The 15,424-nt window shown below is 34.6% G+C and overlaps 1 protein-coding gene across 3 annotated transcripts in view; it reads left to right on the top strand.

The window, feature by feature from the left end:
- Positions 1-15,424, top strand: part of GALNT13 (polypeptide N-acetylgalactosaminyltransferase 13) — a 514,121-nt gene that overhangs the window by 455,158 nt on the left and 43,539 nt on the right. For all 3 annotated transcript variants that reach the window (XM_037143386.2, XM_037143385.2, XM_053671600.1), the window contains exon 10: positions 6,158-6,297. In XM_037143386.2, the coding sequence (XP_036999281.2) occupies positions 6,158-6,297 (140 nt within the window). The remainder of the gene's footprint in view (positions 1-6,157; positions 6,298-15,424) is intronic.

Here is a 15,424-nt window from a genome sequence, read left to right as displayed (position 1 = left end):
GGGTACAAAGCACAAGGGAATTAGTTTTTAGCATTTTGTATTGTCCAAAAAAGAACAAAAAAATTAAATGTTTGCTCCACCAACCCCCCAAAAATCTTTGTGTCAAGGGTGCTTATACATCAAAAAGTGAACACTTTCATGGAAAACTGGGGAAAGGGAAAGAATAGGTGATTTATAAGAGAAGAAATGGCAAAACCAATAGGAGATTTATCATCACTAGTAATCAATTTTAAATAATAATGAGGTATTATTTATTTCCACATGAAAAAGTGGTAAACTAAAGAATAAATTAAGCCCTGGCCGGTGTGTCTTAGTTGGTTGGGTGTCATGCCACAAACTGAGAAGTTGCAAGTTCATTTGCAGTCAGGGCGTGTGCCTGAGTTGCAGGTTTGGACCAGTCTGGGTGGGTACAAAAAGTAACCAAGTGATGTTTCTCTCCATTTCTTTCACCCTCCCTCCCACTCTTTCTCTAAAATCAATAAGCATTGATTAGCTTGGTTGATAAGTATTGATAAGCAATCAATCCTTGGATGAGGATATTTTAAAAAGAATAAATTTAAAATTGTCATGCGGGGGGGGGGGGGGGGGGGGGGGGGGGCTGGGATGGGAAAATAGACTGTCTTATCATTTAAAGAGATAAGAACTTTTCTTTTTTATTGTGGACTGGATATAGTAAATACTTAAATTAATTATTTTCTATTGTCGTGTTCTGAAAGGGAAATAAATTTGCTTTAAAAAAATCCTTACCCAAGGATATATTTATTGATTTTAGAGACAGAGGAAGTGAGGGAAGCAGAGAGAGAGAAAGAGAGACATCCATGTGAGGGAGAATCAGCAATCGTTTGCCTCCTATAGGTGCCCACACTGGGGATGGAACCCACCACCCAAGTATGTGCCCTGACCAGGAATCAAACCTGTCCCCTTTTGGCATACTGGAGGATGCTCCAAACAAAAGAACCACCTGGCCAGGGTGGAAATTTGTTTTAACACTATTAAAGCGTGTATTAATTTGATATATCTTTCTGGGGAGCAGATTAGTAATAAATGTATGTATGGTTTTTAAAAGTTTTGAAATCAGCATGTAATTTCTCCAAATGAATTGCTTCTAGAGATTATTCTAATGAAATAATCAAGAGCATGGTAAAAATGGTGTAAAGATTCATTGATTTTAAAGTCTAAAATAAAAAAAAAAGAAATAAAGTCTAAAGTGAGAAATACTTGAATGTCCAGTACAGGGAGACAATTAACTTATTACCAGCTTGTAAAATAGAATGCCGTAAAGGCATTAAAAACCGTGTTACAGAATAGTGAATTGACCAAAAAGTCTTTATGACATACTGTTTTAGGAGTAAAGCAAGTCACTGATACATATTACAGTATAAATAAAACTCTGCAAGAGAAGTTGTATCTATATAATTATACATAAATAGAAGGAAGTTTAGAAAAATCATTGGCATTATGCAAATGTGGTTGTATTACACATGACTTTTATTTTACTGTTCATATTTATTGGTTTTAGAATTATCTGCAGAATATAAGAAGTTTTTAAAAAATAAACATATAAATTATCTGTAAATTTCTCCTTACTATGGGGAGCTACAAAGCAGACAACAAAACCCAAAATACACAAGGCATGTCTGTACTGGTTTCATTGGCTAATACATTTATATTTTCAACAAGATCTGTGAGTTAGGGAGCAGATGACTATATACTCTGGCCACTCTCGCTTCAGAAGGTTGGTAGACACTGCCATGAGGTCTTTACTTGGATTTTTTCCCCTCCAGATTGTGCATTTTATAGTTGATTTGCTGCAACTGATATAAAATTGACCTTTATTTAAAAGGCAGTTGCAGAGGTTCACTATTCTTATTACTCATACTCTTGTTCATCTGGAACCATGTAGTTCAATATGAGATTTTTATTGTCAAATCAAACTGAAGTTTGAGGCAATTACCTAGAAAATTTAGCCTGAAGACCTGCCCAAACTTTTGACTCTGGAGATCAGACAGACTTAAATAAATTGAGAAGTTGCGTGATATTTGCTTCTTCTACGTAACATAGCTATGACCTTTGTACAATTTATTATCTCATTTTAATTCCATTAAAATAAAATTGCAGTCATAATGGTAAATGCTAAATTCAACAGATAACCACTATGTATTATTAGCTGGCATGGGCCATCAGTCTGTTAATGTCATTCTATCCAGTGATTTTTTTTAATGAGTGGTTTTGAGCCTGGGTAATTTTTTTGCATATCAAGAATGGGTAAAAATTTAAATAATGGATTTAAAGAGTGGTTTTGATTAATAAAAAAAAGAATTCCAAATAATTTGCTAAACCACTGACACAGTATAGTACTTTTATATACTCTATAACATAATAATCTTTAGTTGGCTTAAAAATGATTTTTCTTTTTATTTTTATTACGTACTTTTGAAGAGAAAGGAATACGGCTAAGAATAAAGCTCCTCATGACAAGTATTGGAAGTGAATAATGAAATAAAGAGATACATTTTCAGGTACAGGGGATTTTGAAAATATCACAAAAGAATTTTGAACTGAAACTGTGTGTACTGGTCTACTAAAATAGACAAGCGTATAGTTAATATGGTATCACTGGGTATAAAAAAACCTTGTGATTAGTTGCATAGTTTTAATTATGCTTAAGGAGAAATAGATGTATTAAGTTCTTGCTCTCATTTTTTAGTTAGCAAAGGGAATGTGCTATTTTTATTATTTTTAGTTCTTTAAAATTAGTTTCATATTTTCATTTTACTTTGTTATAATAATAGTATAATAAAATTGTTGTATATTTTATTAATATTTTCATATTCATATACAGACAGAATCGATTTAATATATGAATTCTATTTTGTCAATTAGATAACTATACCATTGATTTACTTATGTGTTCCCTATTAAGGACATATAATTTCCCCTTTTCTTGAAGCTAACTGCAAAACCTAATCTTATGAATAAAACTCTAAGCTTTAGTCTAATGTTTTAGCTATTCTGTTATCAGGTGACCTAATTCTAGGGGAACCAGATTATTATTAAGCATCTACTAGAGAAGCATTTAACTGAGATCATTATGATTTTTAATCTACTATCTATTTAAACATTTAAAACTTAAATGCCCTACAGTCTAAATTTAGTACTATAATGAAATAGATTTTAAAATGATGAATAAGGGGCAAATTATTTAATAAAGTGTAACAACTCGTGTTATCATTAACTTCTTAATCAAATCTGCAAACGCGTACTTAATTAAAATGCTCTTTTTTCTAATTCATAATGCATCTTTGTCTTATCAAAGCATTTCCAGATTTATGCAGTTTATTGAAAGATTTACCTTAAAAACATGCAGTCCTTTGTTGCCTTTGAAAAAGAAATTTAAAAATGCATTAAGAGTTCTTCTGTTGCAACCTTTCTATCTCACCCTTGTCTGTTTTTGCCATAGCATATATCACCTTTTAGTGTATTTTTTTGTGTCTTCCTCCACTGGACTGTAAACTCCAGAGAGGGAGATACTTTCATTTGTGCTATTCACTGATATATCCCAAGTTCCTAGAAAATGTACCTCATATTTAGTCAGAATAAAATAAATAAACAACTCCTGACTTTATCTTGGCCTCTGCTCTCTTTCTTTTTCTATCTGTGTTTTGTATTACTGTATTGGCATTCTATTGTAGGAATTCTCTATATGGTAGTTCTAGAAGCCCCAGTCTTAAAGCATCTATATAGCTAGCAATTCCTAAGGTAATGCAGTGTCAACTTCAACTAGTAATTTTTTCAGTATACATTTATTAGGCTAGTGTGTTCACATTCCCATTCCTGAGCCAATCATGATGATAGGAAAGTCAGGGTGAATCTGAGGAAGTGAGGTTTGAGCAGAAACTTGTATGAAGTGAAGGGCAGCTCATGTAAGTTCCAGGATACTACCATTCCACGCAAGAAAAGGATGACTACAAAGCTATCAAGTGGGAATGATCTTGGCATCTCAGAAGAAAAGCAAAAAATAAGTAAATAAATAATAAGAACAGCAACAACAAAAAAGTCAATGCGGCTACAAAGAAGTGAATACAGATAACTAATTTAGAGAGATAGCCAAGACCCAGTTCATAAAGGATATTAAGCAATGGTTAAGATATTTTCAATTATTCTTAGCATACTAGACAATCATTTGAAGCTTCAGAGCAGGAGATAGACATGATTTTACTTACATTCAAATTATATTGTCCAGGGAGCAGGCATGATGAATAAGGGATAAATAGAGGAATACAACATGTCAGGGGGGCTAGTCAGGGGACTATTACAATGCTAGTTTAGGCAACTGATGAGAGAGACAAGACCAGGGTGGTCTGGTGAGAGAATTGTGGGGAGCTGGGGGTATATTGTGAATGCAGAGCTAGCAGAAATTGCTAATAATTTGAATATGTGTATGTAAGATAAAGAGAATTACTCTTATATTTTACCCCAAACAAATGGGTGGACATTTGTTATAGTTACTGAAATGGAGAACTTTGGAGATGGAGCAAGTTGGAAAATCAAGAGGACTGTTCTAGACTTGTCAAATATGAGATGCATCTTAGAAATCCCAGTTTAAAAAAATTCTTGGGTAATCAATTGGGTAAACTACTTTAGAGGGGTTTGGAACTAAGAGTTTGGAAAACAAGGCCAATGGCATTTTAAGCCATGTGTTTGAGTAATCTAATTCAGGCTACTTCACAGTCACTCGAAGACATGAGCCAAAAAAAAGGCCTCATCATTTTGTAGCTACACCCTCTGGGATACAAGGCCTCCTCAGTCCCTGTGCTGGAGGAAAAGAGAGCTGGAAAAGGTCTCATTGCTGATATTCCATCTTTGAGAACAGAATTGACAGGTGTCCCTTAACCCCCAGCTCTTTGGCCAGGAGCAGGGGCCTGGAAAGTGTAGAGGACAAAATGGAATGTTTGGAGGGCACTAACTACTGTTTCTTATATAATGTTTTACTTATAAGCTGGGAAAATATAAATACAAAAGAAAAAAGCCACCTTAACCAAAATATTAAGATAAGCCCAAGGTATTTTCTGCATTTCTAAAGATAATTTAAATTATTTAGGACTAGGACAAACCCACCTTGAAGTGTCAAGGCAAGGGGTAGTTTGGAGATGGTAGAGCGAGAAGGCTTTATCTTTACACAGTAATCCCTGTTTTTCTCCACCAGCCACCCTCTGCCAGATCTGATGTGGGCAAAGATAACATTTTCTGTTATCTAATGTAAAATAATATGCAAACGAAACTTCTGACTTCATTTCAATCAGAAAACTGCTTATATAACCCTCCTTGGGAAAAATCCTGTCTTTATTTTGCTTATTAGTTTAGTTTGTTCATTAGATTCCACATACAAGTGAAATCATATGGTATTTGTCTTTCTCTGACTGGCTTATGTCACTTACCATAATTTTCTCCAGGGGCTAAGCAATTTTAATATATACCTTTGAGTATATTCCATTTGTTTATGTTAGTTTCTTTCCGCGTATTTACTTAACTAACTTATCCAAAGATTTCAGGTGGCTTATATTAACTCAAAAACTAAAATAAGAAAAAAGTCAATAAAGAAAAAATGAGGTCTATGGCAAGTCTAGGTAGAATAAAAGTTCAAGAAGAAGGGAAGTTTAAAATATAAACTAATAACTGCTGCACATTGTTGAGGATCATATTTACATAGGTAATTTCTCATGAAGTCTATGAGTGGCGAGTAAATGACACTGCAAAGAATGTACGAGCATTAACAGAGGCATTGGAGCTGTTGAAATTTTTATTAAAGAGAAACAACCATACTATCATGTGGTACAGTTAAGCTCTGATTATAAGATGCTAAATTAAAACCAATTTATGCTTAGTTGATTAATTATTCAATCTAAGAAGTACAAGTACTTGGTGATAAATATTTGCATTTGAAAAGTCATAACCAATGGGAAAACTATTTTTATATCAATTTAATATACTAATTGGATGTTAGTAATAAAAATCAGTGTAGTAGCAGCTGCAGAGGCAATTTAATTTGATGGAATTATAATGACAGAGAAAAAAACTGATCACAAAATAAACAGAGTGAAACAGTGCTGAAACCAAAATAGCACAAACTGATCTGTGTTTCTTTGAAAAATTCCAGGTGTTGTCAAGGTGGATTATGGAGACGTGTCAGTCAGAAAGACACTAAGAGAAAATCTGAAGTGCAAGCCCTTTTCTTGGTACCTTGAGAACATCTACCCGGACTCCCAGATCCCCAGGCGTTATTACTCACTTGGTGAGGTATGAATTATTTATTTTGGTTAAGGTATAAATATACTTTGAAAATGGGGTCTGTGGTCATACGACCCTGAATGCGCCCAATCTCATCTGAAAATGAAGCAATCTCTAATAAACTCAATATTTTTAATGTTATGAATGAAATGCTATAAGGGCATTTAAATAGATCTGTTTTAAATGACTTCTTATATATTACAGGGACCATAAACATCTTTATCATTGGGATTTGTAAGTGTATGAGGATAGTTTAAGTGCGAATAAATAGCATTGTCTTGTTTCCTTACCAATAGCTCTGAAACCTGTTGGTTCTATGAATCTTATACTCTTTTTGGAAAAATTAAACTTATTGGGGTGACATAGTTAATAAGATTATATAGGTTTCAAATGCACCTTACTTACAGTCTTAAAATTTATTGTAAACACAAAAGATCTTTTATGCGGGTTCTACTAATATTTACTGTACTGAAACTAAAACTGCTAACCTTAAGACCTATTTCTTAACTCACTAAATTAATGTAATAATTTATTACATGTTAATATAGGTAACATTTTTGAAAAATAATATATTTTCCAGAGCAAACAAATGGTAAGAAGATTAGCATCTTTTATAGTTTTGTAAACTATAGTTGCACTAGTTGCACTAGTGTCTGGCCTAGCAGAAGGCAGCTGTGCCCTTAACCTCTGCTTCGGCGTCCAGTCCCGCTAACACCACACATCATGTGGACTCTGGAGGACTCCTCCAGAGAAGTGAGAAGTACATTCATGAGAAGTGAGAGTGAAAACTGGGGGTGGTGTCTTAGTATTATTACGAAAATGGAAAGTTTTGACTTTCTGGATCCACTGAGAAGTATTCCTTTTCAAAATATATATTATCTTTAGAAATACAAGTTGGCTTTATCATAACTATACAAGTACATATTCATGATATATATTCTGTTGCTTAAAATAAGAATTATTCCTGTATTAATTGTATGCTCCTTTTCATTAATTTCCACCTTAATAGGGATTAGGTTTGGAAATTAAAACAAATTTAATGTTGGTTATAACTAAAGCACTTCAATAGCAATCAAATAATGCATTTGGAAAACAATTATTGATTTTGTTTTTCAGTTGAAATCACCATTTTGTAGAGTACAATATTAGGCTATCTGAAAATTTATAGAGTTTGAGCTAATACGTTTTTGGTTCATTTGCCCCCCCCAAAAATCTGCAACTTTATCCACTCTGTAAATTTTATATAAAAACATAATTTACTTATGATTAACTAGAAAATAATTAAAGAAATAAAAAGACTCAAATTGAATGGACCACTAATGGATTGTTGTGAAAGGGTATTTTCCTTGCCATGTTCATGTACTATTTGACAAATCGCCACTTCCTTAATAGCCATACAAGTATCTCTCTGTAGAATCTTTCAGTTTGCAGATATTTAACCTTAATCTGAATAATGTAATATAAAGATTCATATGCAAAAACACTGAGCATACCACTTTCTGGATGTGATTTAGTCACTAATTAGTCTTGTGCCTTGGGGTGTTATTCACCTTTTCTGTTTGTTTTTTTATGGGGGGATCATTGTCATCATTGTTTTCATATAGGTGTTATCCCAGGTTCCTACTGATGTCACAGGGGTTTATATTCAATATGTAAAATACATGAGAGTGCTTTTTAAACTTAAACACTGTTTGCTTGCTGGTTTTATAATCTAGTTCTACTATAGACTCCAGTAAAATATATAGTGCTTCTATTTCTTTACTGAAAAGTTTGAACAATCAGGAGCCTGCCTGTACCCTTATAAAAAGTGAGGTTTTTTTATTCTTGTAGTAGACTATTTCTCTCATTGTAGTGAATGGGCCCAGCTGATGAGTAAACATTGATAACTTTTTCTAAAAGGAGATACGACCAGAACATATAACAAGACAGATGTGAATTCTCTGGGGCCACCCAGGTGACTCCTGAGAAGGACACAGGCCTCTGAAATGGAACCTAGATGTTTGCTTCCATGTTAAAAATCCAATTTTATGTTTTTCTGCACTACATCAAGGAAATCCTAATTAACTGACTTTTTGAAAAAGTGAAAATAGACTACAGTGTGGAAAAGTTTCTTTGTACAACCTCTTATTTCAATGATCTATCTTCTATAATGGATCAGGTGGCCATATTTTAATTTATAGGAATGGTTTGAAAAGCTTTTAGAGAGACTGTGCCTTTCAGGATTTATGAAACATATCCAGAAGAGGCAGTGTGTTGCACTGAAAAAAATCCCAGGCCTTGGACACAAGCAAAGGAGGGCTTGAGGGTCACTAGGGATCTCTGGCACCTGTCAGTGAGCAGCAAGAAGATAATCATACAGGCTCACAGTGATGATTGAACATAGAGCACCTAGCACCGTGCTGGGCAAGGAGGAGTAGCAGCACCAAGTATCGTAATTATTATTGCTGCCATGTATTGATTTCTCACTATGTCAAACATTGTCCTCATTACTTTATTTTAATTATATCATTTAAAAGTCACAACTACATGACAGTTTCGCTATGATTCTCCACTTGATATGAATACCAACGTAGAAAATTTATGTGAGTGACCTATGAGTCATAGAACTAGCTAACTGTTCAAGTCAGGACTCAGTATGAATTTAGTATGATGCTAAAGCTCCTGTTTTCTCATAACTATACAAAGAAAATGGATTATATGATTGTATTTTATTTATTCAAAATGCTTCTTAATAATGGCTTGAGCTGGAACCTGTATTATATGCCAAGGATGCAAAGTCAAATAAAAGCTTTATTCTTAAGCCATTATGCTGGGTGAGAGGATGGCAGGGGAGAATCAAGGAGCTCAGTAGAAATCAAATTGTTCTACATGAGGTATATAGGCGTGCTATCAACTCCTGTTTCAAAAACCCAACATATTAAAAAAATGATGAGATACAATATTTCCCACTTTCTGAGATATTAATGTACTGTAGTTTTCCACTTTAAAAACCAGTCTTAAAGAGAAGCAATCTAGCAACCGTTTCCATGGAAACAGAAGGACAAATTCACAGAGCAAGGAACACTACTTCCCAATTCAATTTTGCATAGTCACCTATGCATAATTTAAGATGGACCTTTTGATAATGAGTTTGGGATGAACTGTTAATGAACAACAGTTATTTACTTAAAGCTTTTTATGAAGGTAATATCTCATATCCAAGCTACTTACCCAGACAAAAAATTATTTCATTGTAGTATATTCATATGTACTCCTCACTTAATTTCAAATGAAATTGTTAAGATTTAACAATTTATGATTTGCTTAAGTTTCACTATTACTGAAAGCCTGTATATTTAATATGGCAGTGTACTGGTGAATGTACATTTCCCTGTTAATTTTTAAAATCTTCTTAGCTGTACTAGAATTTAAAGGCAAATGTGGTATTTAGTTTCTCATTATGTATTGTCACCAAAATAATCATTAGTAGAATTATTGATGTTAGATGGTCATATCTTAATTTCTTATATTTTCATTTTACTCAGGTAATTGAAATGTTACGTTTCCCAGCTCATGAATTTCATGCAATTTCCAATTGGAAGTTAAAAGCTGTGCAATTGCTTTGAACTAAAACCTTTAAGTAGCTTAATGAAGCATGTGCCTTTTAGACTTGATAAGTAGATCATAATGGAATAAGGAAGTGAAGCTCTTTGCAGCATTAAATTCTCTTCTTAAGTAGCCCCTTAGCTTATGTAGATTTAGTATGCCAGGTTCTGATCTTGTAAATATAAAGGCTAATTCAAGTTTAAGATTGAAAAATCTCATGTTAAAATGTCATTTCAATCTCATTGAAAAATGTCATGTTAATGCACTAATCTCTCACCCCAGATGACAGACCATCATTTTGGGGGAAAAAATGCATCGTGAGCTACATAGGACACAGGTACATCAGATGGCAAGAGGAAGAAGAAGAGGATTTCTGGAGCCAAGTGACTTAACCCTTGGGGCTTAAAATTTGCAGTTCATTGTTGGTGTGATGATGTTTAGACATTATCTATGCATTGCATATTATCTACTTAACCTCAGCACTTCTTTTTCCTCTTGTGTCCCTTAACCATAGCAACTAGTTAAGGGGTTGGCACATATTGCCACCGTGTCCTTACATATTGTTAAAGAGCAAGTTTATGTTACTAAAAATGAACATCTATGAAGCTGCTAGGCTGAAGGGATTCAGGGTATAATCAGTTCCTGCAAATGCAAAAGCTAAAATGCTTAAAGTTTTTCTCTCTCTCTCTGTGGGTAATCAGGAGATTAATCTATTTATAGATTCACAGTCTTCTTGACCCTTTAGTAGAATAACCAAGTAAGAAAGCCTTGTTTTAGACACACAAATGGGGGCATTTTCTCTGCTCATGATTATATTTCCACAACTTTTTGGTACCCAAGCAGCTAATTTTCATGCCAGGGTAACTGAACATGCATATGAGCAGACAGAAGATGCTACTCATCGTTAGTTGTTAACTTTAAAGAAGTTGGGCTGGTTGACTCACCTGTGAGCAAAGCAAGTGGGTTTATTACCTGAAAAATATTTTTAATTCACATTACTGATAATTAGGCTAGAACAAATTCTAATTTTATTACTCAGATATGTATTGGCACAAACAAGTAGAACAAACTATATGCGAGTTAGGCATATACTGAATACTGGATTCATGTTTGTTTTTGTTATTCACCACAATAAGTGAAATTGTTTAATTTCTTATGTTATTTACTTTTTTGGTGAAATGGTATTAAGATATCACATATTCAGAATTTTAAATTGCATAGTCATTAATCAGGGCATTCTACACCAAAGTCAGCTTAGATTTATTAAGCACAGAGATTTTTTCACATATCCCTCTGATTTATTCACAATTTTGCAAAAAGAAAATATGCTTAAATACATGCTCATGTAGCAATTATAATGTGGAAGCATTAATATTTAACTTTGGAATTGACTACAAAGGTGCCTACATGCTTCTTTACAAAGAAAAACCAAATGAGGTTGATGTGTAAAATAGTGACGAGGAACATAATGCGAAATTAAAGGATAAGCAAGTATTGGAGTAATTAAAGCAAAAAATAAACTAGCTTAACTTTAGACTCTTATCTTTAGAAGGGATTTCACATAATTAGTTTTGAAATGTAAAGGTAGGGAGTATGTGCCTCTTTTCAGAATTGGAGTTCTCATGGTTCCTTGCTATTAAAATCCAGCAGAGGGAGCAAAAGCCGATGAGTAGAAACATTTAGCAAAAGGCTTGCTAACATGAAGCATGAATCAAAAGAATTTTCCAGCTCTCAGAACTACCAGTGTGCTATACCTACCCTGATAGAAGTCATAGACCAGACTCACTAAGGAATTTCTAACAAACTCCTTTAGTGTGATTGGTTGCTTAGAATTTTTTAATGGCATGACCAAGCAACTGGTATTGTCAGGTACCAGTGACAATTCAGGATCTTTCCTGAAATTTCACTTCTTTGCTTCTTTGACTGATGTCCCAGGGTATTCTTCGACAGATTTTGATTTAAAGATCACACAAGATTATCCTAAATCTGACTATCCTTTGCATATTGACAAATGAGATGCACGGTTTGAACTTTTTTGTATGCGAATGCCTTATAATTGGCACTAAGATGTTCTTTTTGAGGATTGTCAGTACACACTAGTGACCATTTCCATATTTTGAAGAAGGTGTTGCAAATTCCCAGAGTGTTTGCCTCACTAACTTGAGAGTAATCTGATATAAACCAACCTGCCTTCTAGGTGGGTGTGGATTTTTCTTTTTAAATCTGGGTGTTATAGGCCTAGTGACAGAAACATTTCAGATATTATGTCCGTATTCCTATGATGTGTTTCTCCTATTTTTAAGATGGGTACCCTTTAAACAAGGGTAATTGATACCCCTGTTCCCTGACACTCTGTGCCCCATCCTGTATATATCTAATGTCATCCTGGCCATTGCCAGAAATGCTTACCTGACCTCAGTCCAGCAGTGTGGCACTCAACACAAAGAAAACCTTACATCTGTTCCCTTAACGTGGTCCCCAGATCTGATCCTAGCCAGCTTCCATATATCTTGCTCTATGTGTCTTCACCATTGTCTGGATTACCTACTGTTCCCTCTATTTCTGGTCAACTAGAGCTTGATCCCTCCTCATTCCTTCCTGATCAATTCTGCCTGCCTCTCTGGACGTCAGGGTTGGTCAATGCCCAAACTCATTATAATAACTTTCAATTCCTTATTTGGGCAGATTACTTAACTTCACTGTATCTTAATGTTTTCATTTGTAAGGTGAGAGTAGTTGGGTTGGTTATAAATATTAAATTAGTCATTACACAGAAGAGCTGGGAATAGCAAGTGGCACCTACAATTCGTAATTGCGAATTACTATAATCTGCCCTGTTTCCTTCCACAACTGTCCCAAACCACAGACTTCTGTCTCTTTCCTGTCTCCCAGATCCCATGTCCAGCCAACTTCACCAGACTGGACTTGAGTTCCTATATTGTATCCTCGGAATATCTACTACATCCTAAGAGACAAGTAATATAACTTGCCCAGAAACTACCAAACCATTGTAGAAAAGTTAGAACATGTCAACAATGTAAGGCTTCTTTCCTTGCACTCCCTAAAATGAGTCTATCCTGGAATTCTGAAAAAAATAGTTGCAGCAGTAGCATCATGTTTGAAAGTCTGTAAATTCCCCATGAAAACAGGAGCATTGGGGATAGTAGAACCAGAGCTTGATGGACAATGTGGACAACAAAAGTAGGTGGCAAGGTATCCTCACGAATTCCAAAATATGAGCTGACAGTTTTACAACCATATTTTGCCACAATCTTTGCAGTAGGAAGCAGAGAGAAGCAATGAGGTGTCTGATGGAAAGGAGACCAGGATGCCACCTAAATTACTAATAAATATTTATGAGAGATTGATTTCAGGCAATTTTATCATAGTTAAGACTGAGAGATGTGCTTTTATACAATCTAATTTTGAAGTCAGTGAAAAGTCTTCTTTCTCATGTTTGAGGGTCTGAACATTGTGGCCTGTGAATTCTTAAAACTCACAAGTGGAAGCTTCTTCTCAGGAGAAAGCTGAAGGAATAAAGCCCAAATTGAGGAGGTAGGGGCAATGGGGACAAAAGAAATAGAAGTTCTAGATAAAAATAGAAGAAAGATGAACAGAGCTAGGAGATCTCAAAAAATAAAGACAATTTTTTCTGCTCTTCCAAAAGTAAAAAACAGGAGATCCACACTTGTGAAGTTAGAAATGGTCTCCTGTGTAAACATTTCCTGTCAGGGACAGCTCAAAAAAACCCCCCTTAAACATCCCCACTGGGTAGTAAAGGAATCAGCTTTGGTGGAAAAAACCTCCTTAACTTTCTGCCAGCACTCAGTGTCTAAAATGATTCACAGAATAGATAGGCTTCCAGCCAGCAAGTACCCCAGTGTGTTCTCCTGAAACAAGGAGATTCAACACTAATCGTACATTCATCTGAGGAACTTTAACCTGTATTCTTGTCCTACTTCAGATCATTTGGATAAGGATCTATGAGGGTGAGGCCAATCAGAATATTTCAAAAGCTTTCCAAGTGAGTCTACTTGGCAGCCCATATTGGAACTGCTAAAAAAAGAAGTTATTTCAAAGGCAAAAGTCATTGTAATGTTACCATTTAACATCAAGATACTCTATACCTTCCTTCAACATGGTAGCTGCCAAACTTTGCTGCATATTAAAATTACCTAAGGAAATTAAAAAAAAACTCTGATGATCAGGTTATACCTTCTACCAATTAAATGGGAGTGTCTGGACATGGGAACAAGGCCTTGGAATAGTTTCAAGATGCCAGGTGATTCAGAGAGAGAGAGAGAGAGAGAGAGAGGAGAGGGGAGGGGAGGGGAAAGAATCCCCTGATAAAATCCTTCTTTTTAAAAGTCTGGAGAATTGGCAGCATGCAAAAAAATATTGAAAGGATAATAAGAATAAAGGTAGAGAGGAAACATATAAACTAAAATTTCAAAACAAGGTAGAAGAAATTTTATAATGATAAAATATAGAAGACTATAAATCAAATTGAAAAAAGACTATCTGAAATGAGAGCAGGAAATAATTTAAAAAATAAAGAACAAAACAGTTTAGAGATGAAGGCTAAACTTGAAGACCATATGAGTCAATAATTTCAGTATAAAATGCCATAGACATTTTAGAGGGGGGAAGGGACATTTTTCAAAATGAAAAATAAGACACAACCCTCAACATAAAGTGATGTATATGAAAGATAAGCAATAAAGTCCAAGATAATAGGGTTTTCTAATGAGAAATAGCAAAACAATAAAACAAAATTAACATAATAACTATAACAAAAGGAAACTTTCTTGAAAATAAAAGTGAAACCACATGTTAAAAAGGAATACCACAGACCTGAAGTGTGATCCAGAATGAACAATATTAAGATATATTGTGGTAACTCTGTTGGACTTTTAACGAAAAGGAAAAAAAGTCAGATTGGCATTCAGGCAGATAGACATTTGTAAGGATATAAGGGTAAGAAAACCAGATTATCATCAGGCTTCTCAAAAATAACTATGCTGGTGGTAGATAGAATAACATTTTAAAGATACTTTTACTCAAGGGGACATTGTGAGCCAAGAATTTCAAATCTACCAAATTGGCTTTTAAGTATGAAGACCACAGATATATTTTAGCAATGTATGCAAAAGCTCAGAATATTATTCCTAGTAAATGGAATCATTTACCCATTTGCTTACGTCAAAACCTTAGAATGCTTCTTGATGTCTTTTTTCCCCTCTCATAGGTCATATTCAATTTAACTGCAAGTCCTACTTGGCTCTTCCTTAAGAACCATGTCAAACTTGACCTCTTTGACCTACTATTTTGAGTAACCATCACCTCTCACTGGCGTGACTGCAGTAGCCCCTTACTTAAGTCCCTGCTTTTACTCTTGCCTCCATCTAACCATTCTCCACACAGAGGCCAGAACAAGCAACTGATATGTCACCCTCATGCTCAAAAACCTTTCTTTTTTGTATTATTTGGTCTTGGGTACCTCTCTAATCTTCCCCTCCCTGGCTATATCATTCACCTGTCATTTCAGTCA

Source organism: Artibeus jamaicensis, unplaced genomic scaffold, assembly GCF_021234435.1.
Source record: "Artibeus jamaicensis isolate MK-2021 breed Jamaican fruit bat unplaced genomic scaffold, CSHL_Jam_final contig_1832, whole genome shotgun sequence".
NCBI classification, from domain to species: Eukaryota; Metazoa; Chordata; class Mammalia; order Chiroptera; family Phyllostomidae; genus Artibeus; species Artibeus jamaicensis.
The sequence above is the reverse complement of the archived record's forward strand: the minus strand, read 5'-3'. Positions and strand labels throughout refer to the sequence as shown.